Source organism: Elephantulus edwardii, unplaced genomic scaffold, assembly GCF_000299155.1.
Source record: "Elephantulus edwardii isolate Elephantulus edwardi_28Jun2011 unplaced genomic scaffold, EleEdw1.0 scaffold00012, whole genome shotgun sequence".
NCBI classification, from domain to species: Eukaryota; Metazoa; Chordata; class Mammalia; order Macroscelidea; family Macroscelididae; genus Elephantulus; species Elephantulus edwardii.
In genome coordinates, this window is record NW_006399762.1 from 8,503,135 (window position 1) to 8,523,469 (window position 20,335).

The 20,335-nt window shown below is 35.8% G+C and overlaps 1 protein-coding gene across 1 annotated transcript in view; it reads right to left on the reverse strand.

The window, feature by feature from the left end:
* Window positions 1-3,501: 3,501 nt before the first annotated feature.
* The window catches only part of MYOZ2 (myozenin 2), a 64,640-nt gene continuing 47,806 nt past the window's right edge, over window positions 3,502-20,335 (reverse strand). The window contains exons 5-6 of the mRNA XM_006881061.1: window positions 17,618-17,801; window positions 3,502-3,736 (exon numbers count right to left, since the gene is read on the reverse strand). Of these exons, the coding sequence (XP_006881123.1) occupies window positions 3,502-3,736; window positions 17,618-17,801 (419 nt within the window). The remainder of the gene's footprint in view (window positions 3,737-17,617; window positions 17,802-20,335) is intronic.

Genomic DNA, 20,335 nt, shown 5'->3' on the forward strand with positions numbered 1-20,335 from the left:
GAGACTAAGATAAACTACGTATCAAGACTAACCAGACTAACCATCTGCTTCTGAAATAATGAACCATTGAAAACCCAATGAAGGCAGCCGAGAATTGTCAAATGTACTGTCAAATGATGAATCCCTCAGTCAAGATTATTTTCATCCCTCTTAACTTTCTCTTTCTCTCTCTTTTATTCTATATTTCTTCTATATAAATGGAAGAAATTTGCGGGGGGGGGGATGTCATGGAATTTAATTTCACCGGGATCCGCAACCAAGCAAGGTACTGAAATGGGTAAATCTACTGGCAAGAAGTAAAAAGCAAGGTTATCATTTTAAAGACTGTGATGTACCTGTTCTGACTGATGGTATTTTCAGTGGTTTCATATACATGTGAAAGTTGGAAAAGGAATTATGGTATTCCCAAAGAATAACCAAAATGACAAATCTGTCTGCAGAAGTATAGTCAGAATGCTCCTTAGAAGCAAGAATAGAGACTTAGTCTCATAGTTTTGGACATGTTGTTGTGAGATCTTCAGTCTTCAATTGAAGGGGATCAGGTGTGTTTTTTTTTAAAAAAAAATTTAAACTGAGATTTTTAACAAAAGTTTATAGAGAACTTGGATTTACATTCATTGATTGTTGCACATTTTCCTCCCTAATCCCCTTCCCCCAGTTTACTTTTCTCTTTGAAAAAAAAATTCACTGTTGCACAATTCTTCCCCCCACCCCAGTCCACTTTGCTATGCAGCTCTTATTCTGGACTGTTGCCATGCAAATAATACCTAATAATATATTCCTTTTAAACAATTATTTTCCTCATCTATTTCAATGCAGTTTGCATTGTTTGTACCCTCTTTTCTTAATTTCCCCACAACACTTATGTCAGTCCTGTTTTATAACAGTGGCATTATGCAGTATCTGTCCTTTTGTGACTGAGATCTTTCACTCAGCAAAATGTCCTCCAGGGTCACCCATTTTGTATAATATTTCAAGAGTTCTTTGTTTTTCAGTGCTGCATAGTATTCCATTGTGTGAATATACCACAGCTTCTCTATCCATGCGTTTGTTGATGGACACTTGGGTTGTATCCATATTTTGCTATTGCAAACAATGCAGCAATAAACAGTTGTGCTTTAACCACTGCATTACTAAGATTTATTTTTATAATAATAAAACCAAAACCAAACCTACTGCCATGAAGTCAGTTTGCACTCATAAGACATGTAGGAGAAATGAAGATGCCCAGTAGGATTTCCAGGGCTATAAATCTTCAGACAGTCTCATTTTTGTTCCATTGAGCCATTGGTGGGTCTGAACCACTGATATCTTGGCTAGCTGCCGGATGTTTTAAGCACTGCTAGAGGGAGCTCTGGTGGCCTAGTGGCAAAAAACTGCGTTGCAATCCCAAAGACATGAGGTTTGAATCCACCAGCTGCTCTGCTGAAGGATGGTCAATCTCCTCCCATGCTGTGCTGGAAGGTCAGCCACGGGTCAGTTCTGACTTGGTACACATCACCACCACCACCAGGACTCCTTTCTACAGTTAATATATCTAGATCTAGACCTAACAGCACCATCAGCTCGTCAATTCCAACTCATAGTAACTCTCCATTCAGTTTCTGATGATGCAAATCTTTACAGGAGACAACAGTCCATCTTTCTCCAAACTGCAAACCTTTCTGCTAAAAGTTTAATATGTTATGCATTGTGCCACCAGAGATCCTTTCCTGTGCAATAGGAGGTATGGATATACAATTTTGCCATTACTTTCTAGAGATTTCATTTTTCATTTGTGGTTTAAATATTTATCATTTAAAGGTCTAGAGTAAAACTAAAATAAGCACCAATTTGAATACTGCATAAATAGATTTATTTTTTTCTTTGAAAATATGCAATGCTGTTTCCTGGCATTCTAACTGTTCCCTTGTATACTCTCTTTCTACCTTCTCAACTTTATTTCATAAGTAGTTTCCTATGGATTAATCAGACTTTTTTTTTCTTGTTGTGGTTCTTTGAATAGGATCCTGCTGGCACAGGAAGAAATTGACCCTCCTTCTCCAGGAAAGCATTTGGTGGATTTGAACCACAAGTCTTAAGGATTGCAGTGCAACTTCTTGCCAACCAGGCCACCAGAGCTACCTAATCAGGTTTTTTTTTGTTTGTATAAACACCTATCACAGATATTTTAAAAGGAAGGAAGTGTTATGAATTAATTATCAGTTGAATCACTTATGTTACCTTAGATAGATCTTTAACTTTGGATTAGTTTAGTTTGTAAAGATTCAGCAAAGTAAACTGACCATTTTAAATGCATGCTTCCTCTCTCACTCACGTATTACTTATTTTTTTATATGTGTTCTATTGGACAGTATTTTTCTAAAGAGGTGTCTATTAAGTAGAACTTAATTTGTGAAATTTGAATTCTGGGTCCATGTTAGTCACTAAATATGTAGTAGCATGAAATTCCTTCAGTTACTGTCTGTCATTCTCTTTCCTAATACTATACTGACAGATTGGGGTTTTACCCAGAGGCACCCAAATGACAGAATAGAACATTCTTCTCCATAAAGTTTTCAAAATTGCAATTTATACAGAAACAGATCATAAGATATTTTGCTTATTGAGATGCTGCTGGGTGGATAGGTTGAAACCACCAAATTTTAACTTAGTTAAAATTAACTTAGTTAGCTAAGTACTTATCTACTGAACCACAAATTCTATTTAACACTAAATGAATGTAATAACACAACTGAACTCTGGAAAACATCATCTGGAATAATTAATGATTTTTTAAAAAAACGCCAACAAAGCACTTTAGAAATCCTCGGAATGACTAATGAAAAGACTTGATCCAGACATTCTATGATGTTTGTAAATCATCTTTTCTAGTTCTCCCTCCTTGGATAGAAACATGAGTGAGATTACATGTTGAACAGTGCATTTCTATTCTAGATTCCATTTGAAAAACATGTGAAGGAATATAACATATGCCATATGATATCATAGAAAATGGAACAAAGGGAGATCTGGTGGTCTAGTCCGTAGGGGGTCACACAAAGGTTGTCCATCTATGGTAATTTGAATCCACCACTAGCTTCTCTTCTTTCGTCCTGTGCAATTTACAGCCTCAGAAACCCAAAAGAAGGTCAGTTATAAGTCAGTTCGGATTTGACAGCAATGAGTGATTGACTGAAACAAAGGTTGTTTGTTATTCTGTTTCCCCACAGTGAAAAGTTAGAAATATTTTTTTCTTGACCAGGCCAGGTGGCAAAAAATTATGAATGAAGAGAAATCAATCGAAAGTTTTTAGAATAAGATTCTGAATTGTTTATTAGTATTCATCAGAGATTGAAATGAAATGGCGTTGAAGGAAAATGGTTAAATTGCTCTTAAATTACTGCTACGAATAGAGTGTGAGTGGCTCTGTCAGTAAATAAAGTAATGGAACCGCAATTATTTACTGTTCTATTTTTTACTGTCAGAGGTTTTGTGACATAAACAACCAGAACTTCCTTTTCATAGGTCTTCTGATTCTGGCACAGTGGTATCCTCTGTAGGTTCGGTTGTTATTACTATGGGAATATTCTCAGATATCCATCCTTTAGGAGTCCTATTAAAGGACCGTCTGCTAGAAAGGGGATTAGCAAAGGCCATGAACCTGGGATCTGTTAGCAGCAGTAGCTCAAAATCTGGAACTTTGAATTTAACCATTTTTGATGCTTTTTCAAAGCCTCCAAAAGGGGTGGCGACTCTATGGAAAAGGAAGAAAAAAAGAAATATCCATTACTTTAAAAATTTATTTACCAAGAGGCAGAGAACAATTTCATGCATGATTTTGTGATCATATTGTTGTGTTTAGTATAGTTATTATACTTCTGAGGCAAGTGTGTATTTCTTAAAAAAATTAGAGTAAAGCCCCATTTGAACGGATGTTTAGCTTTGGAGTGAATTAATCTTTTCTCTGTATCCTGAGCTGATCACAAATAATTCTTGTTTCTGTGCTTTCACATGCAATTCCTCTTCTGCTTAAGGTATGTCCTTGACTTCTTTCAGTTATCCCAACCTGTATTTTATGTATCACATTCATATAACAATTGTTTTATATCAGCCACTTTGTGAGCATGAAATATTAATTTCTACCATGAGCTTCTTTTTTTAAGAATATCGTTTTATTTGGATCATCATGAATTATTAACTCTCAGAGGAAGACAATTCTGTCTTTTGCACCTTTATTTCTCCACTTCAAAATTTTTTCTTTGTCTTCTGAATAAAGTCCAACTTCTTTATCTTGGCATTCAAGATCCACCATAACTTTTGGAGCCTGGTTTCATTTATGCATTCATTTATTACTTATTTAACACGAGAGAGAAAATTATATCAATGATAAACTAGAAGACCACTTTCTTGAGTTGAAACATAAAATGAGCTTATAGGAAAAAAAAGGTGATCTTACTAATTTAAAAAAGAAAAATACCACCACAGAATAACCTTCTGACTGCCTTATAGAGAATAATAAAAGCACAATAGTGAAAGCAATAGTGAAAATACAAAGTCCAATTTGAAGGCTGATGTAGTAATTAAAATAAGCTATTCTTATGTTTGGGTGAAGGTTATGATACTGAAGATGTAGGGCAGTGGTTGCAGTTACACCAAACATAAAGCAAACAGGACTTTGCTGATGGTATGGCACAAAAAGCAAACATCCTACTTGCTTATACGAGCAACTTGGAGTATAAAGATGCCCATTTCAAAGATGAGGCAGATTGGAAAAATCAGGAGCTTAATTCAGACATGGCAAGTTGTGTATGCTTATTAGATGTCTTAAAGGCAATGACAGATGGACAGACTGAAATTCAGAGGAAGAGTTAGGATGATAATATAACTGGCAGCATCAACAAGTTGATGCTATTTAAAACCTTGGAACTGTATACCATCATAACCCAGAAAGAGTAAAAGTAGAGAAAGTAGCACTCCAGCACCTAGAGTTTGGAGAAAACCAAGCGATGGTAAATATTTTTAGAGTTTGATATTCTAAAGTCAAATTACAAAAGTTTCTTGAAAGATGAAATGGTAAACCATGCCATACATTGCTGAGAATTTGAGTAAATTGAGTGGTGCATGCAGCCTCAATGGAAATGAATGCAAGACATAATGTGACATTAGGAAATGTAAATGTCTTTTGTCCGCATTGTTAACAGAAGAAAATATAGAAATGGAAGATAATTGAAAGAAGAGTGGTTTTTGTTTTTTTATTTTTGTTTGTTTTTAGAATAAGAGACATTTTAACAGGTTTTAGGAATCCATTAATGTAAGAGGAAACATAATGTAGGGAATAACTGAGATGTTCTAGATTAGATAAAAGGAATGACGATCAGTAAATAATTAGAGGAATTGATTTTAGGAATAAAATGGGAAATTCTATTTGGTGGCAGAAATAGGAAATATGTTTCTTCCAATTTTTTTCCCAGATTCTCGGAAAAACAGCAATGAGAGTAAGAACTGGAATGAGGTATTAGATGTTTGGGAAGAGAAAGGGAGGCATGAAATTGTATTGTAGGAAATTGGACCAAAAAAAAAAAATTGGCTAGAGAATGTTGTTGGATTTCCTGATAGTGCATAGATTTGTAGCCATTAATTTAAAGTGAGACAATGATACTGTGAATTTTCCTTATAATCAGCTCTCAGATAAAGCTCTTTAGTTGATAGCTGGATTCAACCAGAATTGAAGTTTTACTATTTGAGTACATCAATTATAGGGAAGTTATGTACAATGGTAAATGACCATAGTACCTGGAAAGGAATTCTGGTTTGTAGTTAAAGTGCCTGATAAATAAGTGAAAGAGAGGTAGTTTGAACGTACCAGCCATTTCTTGAGAGAAAGGCGTAGTTATAGCCTGTTTCCAAAATTACTGCAGACTCAGAAATGCTATGAGGCAATTTCTCTCTGTTCTATCACTTTGCTCAGAGTCAGAATTGACTCTGTGGCAATAGATTTACAGTGATTTGTGAATTAAACTAATGAATTATTGAAGTAACTAATAGTTAAAAATAAAGATATAAAATGTTGTTATGGTTGTTGTGGTTGTTAAGTATTTGTTGTGGTTATGTGTCATTGAGTCATTTGCGACTCATAGTGACCCTATGTACAAGAGCTCTAAATGCTGTTCTATCCTGTGCCAACCTAGCCATCTCAAATGCACATATTCCCACCACTCCACTCACAGAATCGATCCATCTCATCGAAGGTCTTCCTCTCCTTCGCCGCCCCTCCACTCTGCCAAACATGATGTCCCTCTCCAAGGAACAGTCCCTCCTTGCAGCATGCCCCAAAATTGTCAGATGAAGCTTCAGAATCCTTGACTCCAAGGAGCATTCTGGCTTCACCTTTTATAGGACAAACCTGTTTGTTCTCCTAGCAGTCCATGGTATATTCAACACTCTTCTCCAGCACCAGAGCTCAAAGGCATCAATTCTCTTTTTGTCAACCCTATTCACTGTCCAACTCTCTAATGCATAGCACATAATTGTGAAGACTATAGCCCGGATCAGGCACACCTTAGTCTCCAGCCTAACGTCGTTGCTCTTCAGTACTTTTGAGAGGTCCCTCACAACCGACTTTCCCAATGCAATTCGTCTTTTGATTTCCTGGCTGCTGTTACCAAAAGTGTTGACTGTGGAGCCAAGAAAACTACAACTGTTAACTATCTCAAGTTAAATACCAAGTTAGGTACTACATAAAGCAACCCTATGAACAATAGATCTGAACTCTGTCCTATCCTGTGCCTTCCTTACCATCCTTCACATATTTAAGTTCATTTCCATAGACACTGTATCAGTTCATCTCATTGAGGGTCGTCCTCTCCTTCACTGATCATGGTATCCCTTTCCAAGGAATAGCCTCTTGTAACAACATGTTCAAAATATGTAAGATGAAGCTTCATTATCCTTGTCTCCAAGAAACATTCTGGTTGCACTTTCTCCAAGACATTTCTGGTTTTATTTTTGGGTTTTTTGTTTTTTGTTTTTTCAGTCCATGGGATATTCAGAACTTTTCTCCAACACCACAACTTAAAAGCGTCAATTATTTTCCTGTCATTCTTAGTCACTTTTCGGCTCTCGGATGCATAGCAGGCAGTTGGAAAAACTGTGGCTTGAATCAGGTCCATTTTAGTCTTTAAACTTACAGCATTATACCTCAGGACTTTGGAGAGATCCCTGACAGCAGAGTTTCCCATTGCTATACATCTCCTCCTCTCCTTACTGTACTATGGATCTTGACTGTGAATCAAAGTAAAATGAAACAATTGACAATTTCCGTCTTTATCTATTAAAGAGTATTCTGCTTGAAACTGAGATTTTGGAAGTGGCATATATATAATGACAAATTTTAAAGGTTGATGATAACACACATGGACCTAAGAGGTGGGAATCATAGCAACTATGAAAAGAGATAATGGTGAAACTAAATTTCAATAGTTAGAATAAGGCCAGGGTCAATTGTGTAAAAAAACCCCAATTGCTTATGTGTAAGTTTAAGTTAAAGCAGAAGAAAATTATAACGCCACAAGAGCCAAAGCATGACCTGAAGTATATTCCACCTGAATTTAGGAATTTGATGCATTGAGTACTAATGACTGAAGACCAGATAGACTTGTGGGATAACATCTAGGACATATTACATGAAGAAAGCAAAAAGTCAATAAAAAGTCAGGAAAGAAGTGAAAGACCAAAATGGCTGTCAAAAAAGACTCTGAAATTTTTTCTTGAACATGGAGTAGCTAAAATTAAAAGAAAAAATGATGGAGTAATTTAGCTGAATAGAAGATTTCAAAGGAAATAAAAAGTATTGACTGAAATATGCAAAGACTTGGAGTTAGAAAATCAAAAGGGACGAACATAACATTTCTCAAGTGGAAAGAAGTGAAGAACAGATTTAAGTCTCAAGTTACAGTTCTGAAGTGCTCTGTTGGCAAAATGTTGAACATTGTAGGAAGTATCAAAATAAGATGAAATGAATACATAGTCATTGTACCAAAAAGAACTGGTCAACATGCAATCATTTCAGGAAGTAGCATATCATGAAGAACTGATGATACTGAAGGAAAAGGTCCAGTCATCAGTTATGGACTACATGGTTTAAAATAAATAGAAGTATGAATCAAGGTTATGTTCTTTCACCATACATATTCTAGCTCTAAGCTGAGGAAACTGGATTATATTAAAAATACAGCAAAGGATGAAGATTCATTAATAAATTACCATATGCAGTTGACACAATCTTGTTAGCTGATAGCAGAGAACATGGTTGTTATTTTTAGGTGCTGTTGAGTTGAGTACAACTCAAAGCAACCCTATGAACAAAAGATTTGAACCCTTTTCTATCCTATGCCATCCTCACACTTCCTGACTCACAAGAGCCCGCCCATTGCAGCAGTCACTGTGTCAATCCACCTGGTTGAGGTTCTTCCTCTCCTTCGCCTACTCTCCACCCTTCCTAGTATCAATGTGGAGCACTTACTAATGAAGACCAAAGACTCCAGCCTTTAGGATGGATTACTATTCAACATCTAGAAAGAAAATCCTCTAAAGACCAAGAAGCAACATCATGATAAATGAGATTGAAGTTGTTAAGGATTTCATTTTACTTGGCTCTCCAATCATAGTCCTTTGAAGCAACAGTGAAAAATAATACTTGGTCAAATGTGCTACAGAAGACCTCTTTACAGAGTTAGAAAGCAATACTATCACTAAGATGACTCTGAGTCAAGGCGTGACTTAAAGAAGTTGGACAATAAATAAGGAAGCTCCAAGAGCAATTGTGGTTAAGAACCGACCCACAACTAAACTTCCACTGTATTTTCAGAGGCAATAAACCAAATGAAGCCTGAAAATGTTTACAAATGTTTGCAGTCCTAAATTGACCAAAGATGCAATAAAAAAAGCATTAATAATTATTGGTGACCGGAATGCAAAAGTTAGAAACAATGAGGAAAGAATGGTAGTAGAAAAGTATGCTCTTAGTGACAGAAATGAGGCCGGGCATAGAATGATTTAACCTCATACATTCAAGGGCTTATTCATCACAGATACCTTTTAAAAAATCACAAAAGATAACTTTTATTGTTATTATGTGCTGTGGAGTCAAAACTGACTTATAGCTGATTACACAAGAGGAGATCGCTCCTCTTTCTCCCGAGGAGCAGATGGTAGATTTTAATCCTATGTGTACTCCCCCGACCCCCAAATTAAACCAAAGAAGAATCCAATATTTGGGTTTGTTATTTAGTGGATTATTTCTCTCCATTATATCCAGCTTCATTTTTTCCCGTCCCTCACAGCTAGAGGGTCATTTTATCTCCTTAGAAATGAAAATATTTCCTTTCTTTTTATCACCCAAGCCCTACCTCCCACCAAGACTGTAATGAAAGATTGCTGTTTGGAAAGCACAGCTTTCTTTTCTTTGGCACCACTGAGGCTGTATCCTGTTTGTTTGAATTTTTAATACCCGCAGCACACAAATTAAACAGAGTCCATTAATAGAAATTTTAGGCAGTTGAAATGAGAAATCACTTGCAAAAATTGTAAGATCTCTGGAATGGTTTTACATTTTAGTCAAAGTTATGGAAGCAGAAAATTTCCACTGTAAGGTTTGGAATGTTACTGAAAAATTATCGTGCATCCCTCTCTAATTCTGAAAAGAAATTCCTTCTAAAAATTGCTTTTCATTCAATCATTCATACACATTTTGGTTTTGTTTGTTCGTTTTTTTAAATATGGAACACTTCACAAATTTGAGTGTCATCCTTGAGGCCATGCTAATCTTGTCTGTATTGGTCCAATTTTAGTCCATGTGCTGCTGAAGCAAGCACAAACATTATGTTTTTATAACATTTGTTTCATTACAGTTAATCATTGATCAATGCAATTTATTTCAATTTCATCAAATCCTCACTGTAACTTACCTTTCCTTTCACCTTGCCCACCCACCCACTATTTCAGCTGACCCAGCATTTTCCCTCCCATCCCCTTACTGCTTCTCCACTCCCCATCACCATTTGATCAGTCATGCATGTCCTGTTCCAAGCTGTTAATTGCAGTACACATAATGTCCTTTCTTTTCAGGTTGATTTTCCTCTCTTTCTTATCCATTACTGTGGCCATTGTCTTCTCATTCTACTCATGCTTTCCCTGTTTCTTCCCACCCTCATAAGTTTCCTAATTTTCTAATAGAGGATTTCTATTGTATTTGTTCTTTTGTGACTGAGTTATTTGACTCAGCATAAGGTTCTCTAGATTTGTCCATCTGTGGAGTATTTTTCAAGGTCTGCATTGTTTATTAATGCTGCGTAATATTCCGTTGTGTGAATGTACCACAATCTCTCTATCCATTCATTTGTTGAGGGGCACTTGAGTTCTATTGTGATGTTACCCATCTGTTTATTGGAGTTTTGTGTGTCTTTCTTTTGTTAAATTTGCCAAAGGTGTGTCAATGTTATTGGCCCTTTCTAAGAACCAATTCTTTTCTTATGTTAATTAGTGCACATTTTCTTTTTTTTTGGAGCTGTAGCTTATGGTTGTGCATAAACCAGAAGTTCTGAAATTTTATCTACCCTTTCAATACTGTTCATGAAATACCAGACTTAATGCTAACTAAGAAACAAAAGACTATGAAGTAGCACAAATTAGAGACAGCTTGCTGAGCTATAAAAGTTAATACAGACATGTAATTTCTAGTATTTCTGAAAGACAAAACAAGAAAATTTCCTTTCAATTGATAAATTGTTGTTAAGAACCAATTCTTGGTCTTGTTGATTTTTTTTTCTGTTTTCGAGTCCATTTATTTCTACTTTTATCTGTATCATTGCCTTTCTTCTAGAGAGTGTAGTGTTTATGTGCTTTTATTGTTCTATTTGTTGGAGATGGTAAGTAGTTGGTTTTAATTTTTACTTCCTTTGTTATGGGTCCGTTTACTCCTATGAACTGACCTCTGAGAACTGCTTTTTTCTGTATCTCAGAGATTTTGATGTATTTGGTTTCAGTCTCATTTGATTCAATAAACGCCCCCCCCCCCAATGTTATTGTTTTGTGTGTACCATCAAATCGGATTTGACTGGTACAGGACGAGATTGCCCCTCCTTCTCCAGCAGAACATCTGGTGAATTTGAACAGCATACCTCTGGGATTTCAGTGCAGCTTCTTGCCACTAGGCCACCAGAACTCCCTTCAATAAACTTTTAAACTTCATTTTTTTAAAATTTCTTCTATAATCCAGTAATGATCCAGTAAGGTACTTCCATGTTAATGGAGGATTTTTTTTTCTCCTTTATCCTCTTGTTGTTAATTTCTAATTTTATAGGATGGTAGTTTGAGAGGAAGCATTGTAGTATTGCAATAACTTTTAATTTATTGAGGCTTTTTTTTATGATCCATTCTGGAGAATGTTCCATGTGTGCTGGAGAAGAACATAAATTGGGTTTTTGTTGGTAGTGTAATCTTTATATGTCTATAAGGTTGAGTTGGTAAATTGTGTAGTTTAGTTCTTCTGTATCTTTGTTAAGTTTCTAGTTGTTCTGTCTTTCAGTGAAAGTGTGTGTTGAAGTCTCTTACTATTGTTGTTTGTCTATTTTTATTCAGGTCTGTTATGCATTTTGTAGCTCTATCATTTGGTGCATACATATTAATTAAGGTTTTATCCTCTTGTTCTATTGTGTCTTTAATATTCTATGGTGTTTTTCCTAGTTTAGTAAGTTGTTTTTTCTCCCCCCCACCTTTTGATTTTTTATTTTGTCTCCTCATTTCTTAGATGTACTTCTTATAGACAGTTTATAGTTATTTATTTTTTTTTTATTTGTTGCTGACTACTTTGATCCCTCCACTTTTCTGTACGAAACCTGTGTGAAGGACTTTTCTTTATTATATCTTATAAAGTTGATCTTATTTTCTTTAATTCCTTTAGTTCCTGTTTTTCTGAGAATGACTTAATCTCTCCTTCATATTTGATGGACACTTTTGGCTAGATACAGGATTCTCAGTTGACAATTGTTATCTTTCAGCCGTTTGTATATGTTGAGAAGTCAGTTTAATCTAATTGATTCTCCTTTGTAGGTAACTCTGTTTTTCTCAAGCTGCTTTTAGTACTCTGTATTTGTCTTTGACTTTGGAAAATCTACCTATGATATACTTTGATGTTTTTCTTTCGAGATCTATTTTGCTGATGGTTTGCTAAGCTGTTTCCCCCCTATCCAGTTTGATAATTTTTGTTTTCTTTATATTTACCAAGGAGCTATTGTTCTTTTTCACCAAGTTGATTTCAACTGCTAGAGAACTGTTTTCTACAGAATATAAATAAGGTTCAAAAACAGTAGTCTTTGAAAAATAGGTTGCTATTCAATGCCTTCCAAGATTGTATGAAAGAGAGTCAAGTTACATATCTTATTTAACTAATGAGAAAAGTTTCTATTTCCTTTAAATTTAAATTAAGATTTGTTGATGTTGTTATGTGCCCTTGAGAGAGAACTGACTCATAGTTAACTTTACAGCTCTTTTCAAAAGCTATAAACTGCGAAGAAGGAGATAGTTTTTTCTCTCACAGACTATCTGGTGGATTTGAACTACCAGGCTTTGTGTTGATGGCAAACTTGGTGCTATTATGCCTATGTGCTAACTTCACATTAAAAGAATGAAGTGTATTTTTTTTTTTATTTACCCCTTTCTTGGTAGTTTTTGGTTAAAATTGTGATTTTAGTAAAAGATTACAAAAAGGATGGGATTTTATTAAATCTTTGATACACATTTTCCTTTCCCCACCCCCAGTTCACTTTGTAATGCATGTATTGCTCCAGATTGTTAATTGCAATAGCTATTTGATGTCTATGTTCTCATTTTTATGATACCTGGGAAGTTTTCTTTTAGTACCTCTTCTACAAGTTTTTATAATTCCCACCTGCCTTCCCGCTCATGTTATTCCAGCTATATGTATGTTATTTCTCTTGATGTCATCTCACATAGTTCTTATGGTTCTTTTTTTGTTGGTTCCCTCCTAGGTCTTGTATTCTCTCTCTCCGATTCTGTATTCCATTTCTTCCATTCTGCTTTTTTTTGTCCTTTTCACATGTTGATAGCTAATGTTTGTCTTATTATTATGGATTACATTTTCATGTTTTTCTATGACTTCTAGTATCCTATTTTTTTTATCTGTTTTGTCTTATAATATTTTTTATTATTTCTATGTCTTTGCTTGTTGTTTCAACTCTTTCTTCCATCATTTGGAATTTCTTGAGTACTATTTCTCTGAATTATGCCTTGGGATATTCCTTTAGCCTTCTTGCATCTGGGATATTAACTACTTCTGTGCTCTGGTCTCTTTTCCTAGATGAAGTGCTTTTTATTTCTTTGGTGTGTGATGCTGCCTGCTGCTTCTTTTTGGGACATTGAGGTGGAGCTGTTGTTGATTTTTTTTTTTTTTAGCTTTCATCTTGGTGTGTCTGTGTGGCAGTTGCGTGTCTATGTCTGTCTGTTTGTTATCTGTGCAGTGTAGATTTTTAGGGGGTGGTTTGTGGTGGTTGTAGTCTACCTCTGGTTAGCTGATGTGCACACTGACTCTTGTTTTACTGGAGAGTGTGGTCACTGTCGTCCAGGACTGTGTAAGATCCACAGTGAGGAAGGTGCTCAAGCCTGCTCACTGGTGGGGTCATTGAGGTTTTTCCTTTTGTTCCTTGTCAGAGGGGATCTTTGAGCATTTGCCCTGAATTCGTGAGACTGACTTTCTATGTTCTCCTTGCTTCTAGGCAAATCCCCTTGTCAGTATACCGTTAAGGTGTGGCAACAAGGGAAGTCAAAGTTACAGGACTGGTGTCAGCTGTAGGGTGGGTCTACAGGGCAAGGTCACAAGAGTCTACTTCTGGAAGTGGGTGTGGCCTGGGCTTTTAAAGTCAGTTAGTCAGTATCCCATGGAATCATGATTATCCCTTGGAGAGGAATATCACGTTTGGAAAGGTGGAGGGACTGCAAAGGAGAGGAAAACCCCTAACGAGGCTCAGCATTGGACATGGCAGAGTATAGGTCAGAGTTTAGATCTGTTGTACACAGGGTCACTTTGAAGCATACTCAACTCGAGGACACCTAATAACAACATCCGAACTCATAGCTCTCAGGTGATGTCAGTGGGCATAGTTTTTGTGAAAGGGGCAACTCTTTATATCAAAATCAACAAATCAGGTTCTCACCCTATACAGATGTGTTACCCTTTCTTGTGTGTATGTAATTCAAGACAGCTTTATTGTGCTCTGGTTGTCTCCCCACAAGGCTCAAGATGGTGCTGGGCTGCTTGCTCTGAAGAGGAGGGTTTTCTTTCCTGGGGCAGGTCATCCAGGCATCTCTCTCGCTCATATGGAGGTCCACTAAGACATTTGCACATTCATTTGTGGGGAGAAGAGGACCACCATTTTCTGTGGTGATCCCCTATGTGCCTGTAAGATTTTCGTTCTTCATACCTCTGCTAGGCCAGTTCACAGTACTGATTACCAAGAATTCATCCAAGATTTCACTGCTGCTGCTGCTCTTGTTAGGTGCTATAGAATCATGTATGACTCATAGCAACTCTGTGAGCAACAAACCTGAACCCTGTACTATCCTGTGTCATCTTCATAATCTCTGAGCACTTGAGTCCACTGCTGCAGTCACTGTGTCTGTCAGTCTTGTTGGGGGTCTTCTTTCCTCTCTTTCACGGACGCTTAATCTTTACAAGCATGGAAACAGCCTCTGCTAGCAACGTGCTCAAAGTATGAGAGAAAGAATCTCACCATCGCTGCCTCCAAGGAACACTCTGGCTGCACTTTCTCCAAGATATATTTGATTATTCTTATGCAAATCTGTGGGATATTCAATATTTTTTCTCCAGCACCACAACTCAAAATTATCACTTTTTCTCTCAACCTTATTTATTGTCCAGATCTCAGATGCATAGAAAGTGATTGAAAAGACCATGGTCTGAATCAAGCACACTTTCATCTTTAGGGTGATATCATTACTCTTCAATAATTTGAGGAATATTTGACAACTGATTTACCTAATGCAATACTTCAGATCTGATTACTGGTACCAAGGGTGTTGATTCTTGATACAAACAAGATGAAATCTGTGAGAATGTCAATTCTTTCTTCATCTATCTTGATATCGCTCATTGGCCGGGTAATAAAGAGTTTTGTTTTCTTAATGTTGAGACATAATTCATATTGAAGGCTGTAGTCTATCTCATTTTCAGCAAGTAAGATTGTGTCATCTTCATAAAGCAAGTAGTTATAAGTTTATCTCTGATCTTGATACCAAATTATTCAGAGTCCAGCTTCAAGATACGAATTAAATAGGTACAGAAAGTATACATTCCTAATGCACATCCTTTCTGACTTTAAATCATGCAGTGTTCCTTTGCTCTATTAGGACTACAGCTTCTTGATCTAGGTATAGATTTCACATGAGCACCATTAAGTGATCTGGGATTCATATTCTTCTCGGTGTTAGTAATAATTTTTTATGATCTACACAGTCAACTGCATATCAATAGAAAACAGATGAACATCAGCAATGAGAGATATCCTTTGTGCCACTGCCTCTTCTAAATCCAACTTGAACTTCTGGCAATTCTCCAACAGTGTACTGCTTTAGATATTTTTGGGTTGTTTGCAGCAATTTTTGCTTGCATGTGATATTAATGTTATTGCTCAATAATTTCCAGATTCTGTTGGATAATTTTTCTTCAGGATGGGAACAAATATGGATCTCTACCAGTCAGTTGGCCAGTCAGCCGTCTTCCAGCTTCTTTGGCATAAACTGGTGAGCACATCCAGAACTGTCTCAGTTGAAATATGTCAATTGGTATCATATCAATTTCTGGGGCATTATTTCTTGCCTATGCCTTCAGTTCAGCTTGAACCTCTTCCTTTTTTACTATTGGCTCTTATTCATATAGTAGTTCCTGGAATTTTTCATTTTTTGACCAATATTTTGGCATAATGATTCTATGAATTTGTTACATCTTCTTTTGATCCTTTCTTGACCATTCAAAATTTTGTCTTAGCATCTCTAAATTTTGCAACCTGAGTCTTAAATTTGGTTTTCTGTTCTTTCTGCTTGAGAGATACCAAGCAAATTCTTCCCTTTTCACTCTCTGACTCAAGTCTTTGCCCATTTGATTATAATTTTTTGCTTTGTCTTCTCGAGCTGCCCCTTGAAATCTTCTATTTGATTTTGGCAAATCTTCCCTTTGTTTGGATTTCTCGATGCTTTTATGTAATATTTAGAGTATCTTCTGACATCCATTTTTGTTTTTTCTCTCTCTTCTGTCTTTTTAATGACCTTTTGCTCTATTCATAGATAATATCTTGACGTCATCCTACAGCTTCTCTGATCTTTAATCATTAGTTTTCAGTGCCCCAAACTTGTTCTTGAGATACTTTTTAAGTTCATATAGGATAAAGTCAAGACCATATTTTCATTCTCATGGACTTGTTTTAATTTTCAGCTTCAATTTGAACTTGCACATTTCCCCTAGACTTCAGGGTGCTTGGATTGTCCATGTGTAACTGTTCTGTGTGATTATTTTATGTCTCTACTGGAAAGAGGCAGGTCTGCTGGTTTAACTAGTTTGCCATCCCTCTGGAATTCAGCCTGAAGACAAATTATCTTGGCTTAAGTAATTTTATTCTTTGTCTTCTATGCAGTGACTGATAACCTGTTTTCAGACTCACAATGAACATCTACTGCTTATTCTGATTGGTTGGTAATGGAGATTACATTTCTAACATTTAATACTGCTCATAAAAAGAAAAGTACCAATAATATTGATTATTTTATAAGGCACAAGAATGGGTTAAGAGGTTATGTTGTTGCTACTATGTGTGGTTGAGTTAGAACTGATCCATAGCTGATCCTCCAGTAGGTTTTAAGAGGTTGTAAATCGCATGGGAGGATCATTTTTCTTCCACAGAGTAACTGATGGATTCAAACCACATACTTTGGGTTGGCAGCACAACTCCTGACTACTAGGCTGTCAGAGCTCCCTCATTAAGCCAACAGAGCTTCCTAATATTGTAATGGTTTTAGTGAAATTAAAATAATTTATTCTACTATGTAGTTTAATGCTGCATTCAGTGATATTTAATCACATAATGAAATTTAGTTCAACCTCTTATTTACATGAAAAAATTAACATAAATGGAAGTTAAGTGACTTGCCCAAAATTATATATTCCTACTCGCTAACTCATTGACAGTAAAGAATTAGGTTTTCACTCATTGTGACCTTTCATTGCTTTTCTAAGGCTGTAAATCACAACGGAAGGAGATTTCCCAACATTTTCTCTCAGAGTCACTGGTGGATTTGAACCACCTGGCCTTTTGGTTAACAGTATAACTTGTTGGAGACTACACCATCAGAATTCTCTCTATATTCCTAAAGTTGGTTATGTTAATAACATTAGAAAATTCAATCTGCCTATATTAATGAATAATTTTCTATTGTCATTTAGAGTCTTTTCAGTAAAAAAGAAAATATTTGACCAGTGGATTTTCTTCTTTGTAATGACAGAAAAACCAGTTTTGCATGCCAACAGTATCACCCTGGGTACTCAAATTACCTGTTAAAGCTCCTGTAATCAGGCAATTCTGCTTTTCCTTCAGGAATGAAAAGTTTCGGGTATAAAGCCTCTAAAAGTTCTGGGTCACTGCTTATGGCCTGTTCCCAGGGAGACTGATAGTATTTAGGGACAGCTGTGGTGTTGAATCTTTCAGGAGGAATTTCCTTCAATGGTCCAGAATACCCTTTGGAAAAATATAACAAGAATAAATGAATACACACTGATTGAAAATTAATAAGACTCCACCAAACATTTAATAATGTTCATTTTTGGTTTCAAGATAGACTTAAAAAGATTGCATTCTTTTCCTATAATCTATGAACTTTGATAAATATTGATCGTAATAGAAAGTCTTCAGGCCTTTTGTTCATAGGGTTGCTGAGTTGTGCTTGACTTGAAGGCTATCAAGAACAATCACAGCAACAATCTCTCAGGGGTGGGGAATAATGTGCAAGAAACATTTTTAAACCTCATTAAGTTTATAGACTTCTAAAAAAAGATTTTATTGAATGGTTAATTTTTCTGAATTACACAGCTATTTCTTTCTTTTTGTACATAGTTCCTTATATGAAACTGGAATTATGTTCTCTTCTAAAAAATATATGCCCTTTACATTAATTTATATGAAGCTTTAGGAATAGTTAATTAATTAAAAAACATGTTTTGAAAGCATACAGTGGTTTAGGCTTTAAGAAATAGCAAAGAAGGTATAACCTTTTTCCTCTTCGAGGTGGTTCTTTAGAGATTTATGGGGGCCTTGTCTATCTGGTTGCTGTTCTCTTGTAACGTGCTGTCGAGTCTGCTACAATTCATAGTAACCAACCCCACAAACATATCTGAATCTTGCCTTATCGTGTGTCAGCCTCATGATTTCTGGAACAATCGAACTCATTGTTACAGTCTTTGTGTCAGTCTATCTTTTCATGGGTTTTCTTTTCTTTTCTGACCTTCTACCTTTCCCAGAATGATGTCTTTTTTAAAGAATTGTCTCCTCACATGCCCAAAATCTGTGAGATGAAGTTTTACCATCTGATCTCTGCGGAACACCAGTTGTACTTCTTCCAAGACAGACCTGCTTGGTTTTTGAGCAGTCCCTGGAATACTCAATACTCTTCATCAACACAACATTTCAAAGTTCTTCCATCATCCTTATTCATTGTCCTACTTTCAGACGCATAATTGAAAATATCATGGCTTGGATCTGATGGACCTTAATTTTAAAAGTGACATCTTTGCCCTTTACCACTTTGGAAAGTTTCTTGACAGCAGATTTTCCCAATGTAACATTTCTTTGACTTTAGGACTGCTGTTACCATGGGTGTTGGCTGTAGATCCCAATAAAAGTTATCATTCATGACTTTAATTTTTGTCTTCCATCAGTCATGGCATTGTTGTCTATTGGTCCAGTGGTGAGGATTTTTGTTTTCATAATGTTGAGATGTAACACTTATTTGAAGGCTGTACTCTTTCCTCTTCAATAAGTAAATACTTTTTGTAAGCATGGTTATGTCATCTGCATAATGCAAATAGTTGATGAATCTTCCTCTAATCCTGATGTTACATTCTTCTTCAGATATTCTAGTTTCTTGAACAATTTGTTCAGCATGTAGACTGAGTAGGAATAGGGAAAAGATACAACCCAGATTCATACCTCTCCTGACTGTAAACCATACAATGTTGCCTTGTTCTGTTCAAACAACTGCTTCTTGATCTATGTTTAGCTTTCTCAGGAGAACTGTTAAATTATTCTGGGATTCTCATTCTTCTCAGTATTATAATTTGGACATTCAACTTTGTATTTTGTTTTTCCTCAACTTTGATTGGAATATTTGTGAATTTTTCTATATCATGTTCATAATAATTTTAAGAGTTACATTAACAATATTGAACTGAGAGATTGTATATATAAAAATTTCCAATTTTTGGACTCAAATTTTTTCAATTTCATTATGATAGTTAGCATTAACACATTTTATTACACTTATCCTTTTGATGTATTGAGTTACATATTTATTATTTAAAAAATGTACTATCTAATCTCTTGTAAGTACTATAGTTCAGCAATACAGTTGTTAATATGTGCTTGGAATGGTGAAGGAACAGCAAGAGAGATAAAAACCCTGGATGAGATTGATAGACTTAGTGACTGGGGTTATAGGGTTAGGTATGTCTGAAACAATGAAACTGGCTCAAGATAGAGCAGGGTTCAGATAGACACATAGGATTCCTATGAGTCTCAAGTGACTTGCCAGCATTTAACAACAATAGTAAGGTAAAGTTATGAGTGGAATTTGACTATTTGTCTTTTTTGCCACACTAGAGTCTGAACTCTTTAAAGGTGAGAGGAACTATTCTTTTTTAAAGTTCATTGTATATAATGTTGATTAAATGAAAAAATATTTTGGCCTCATGTTATTATATTTTGGAGAAATATTCTCCTAAGTTGTATAGCACTTTTCTTTCAATTTGCTGTACTGAGGCAATCTGAGTTTTCTGTGATACTGAACCTTGTACCATTGTGGGGGTCAAATGCCATAACACCTGCCTATGGTGGACAGTGTTTGGTGGAACTCTCAATTTAAGACAGGTTTGGAAGCAGGAATGGTATCCACTTCGTAAACCAAATGCCTCTGGAAACTCTATGAAACTTGGAGAAATGACAAAATGGCTTCAGGTCTTTTGTTTATGGGCTTGCTATGAGTCATATTTGACTCAGCA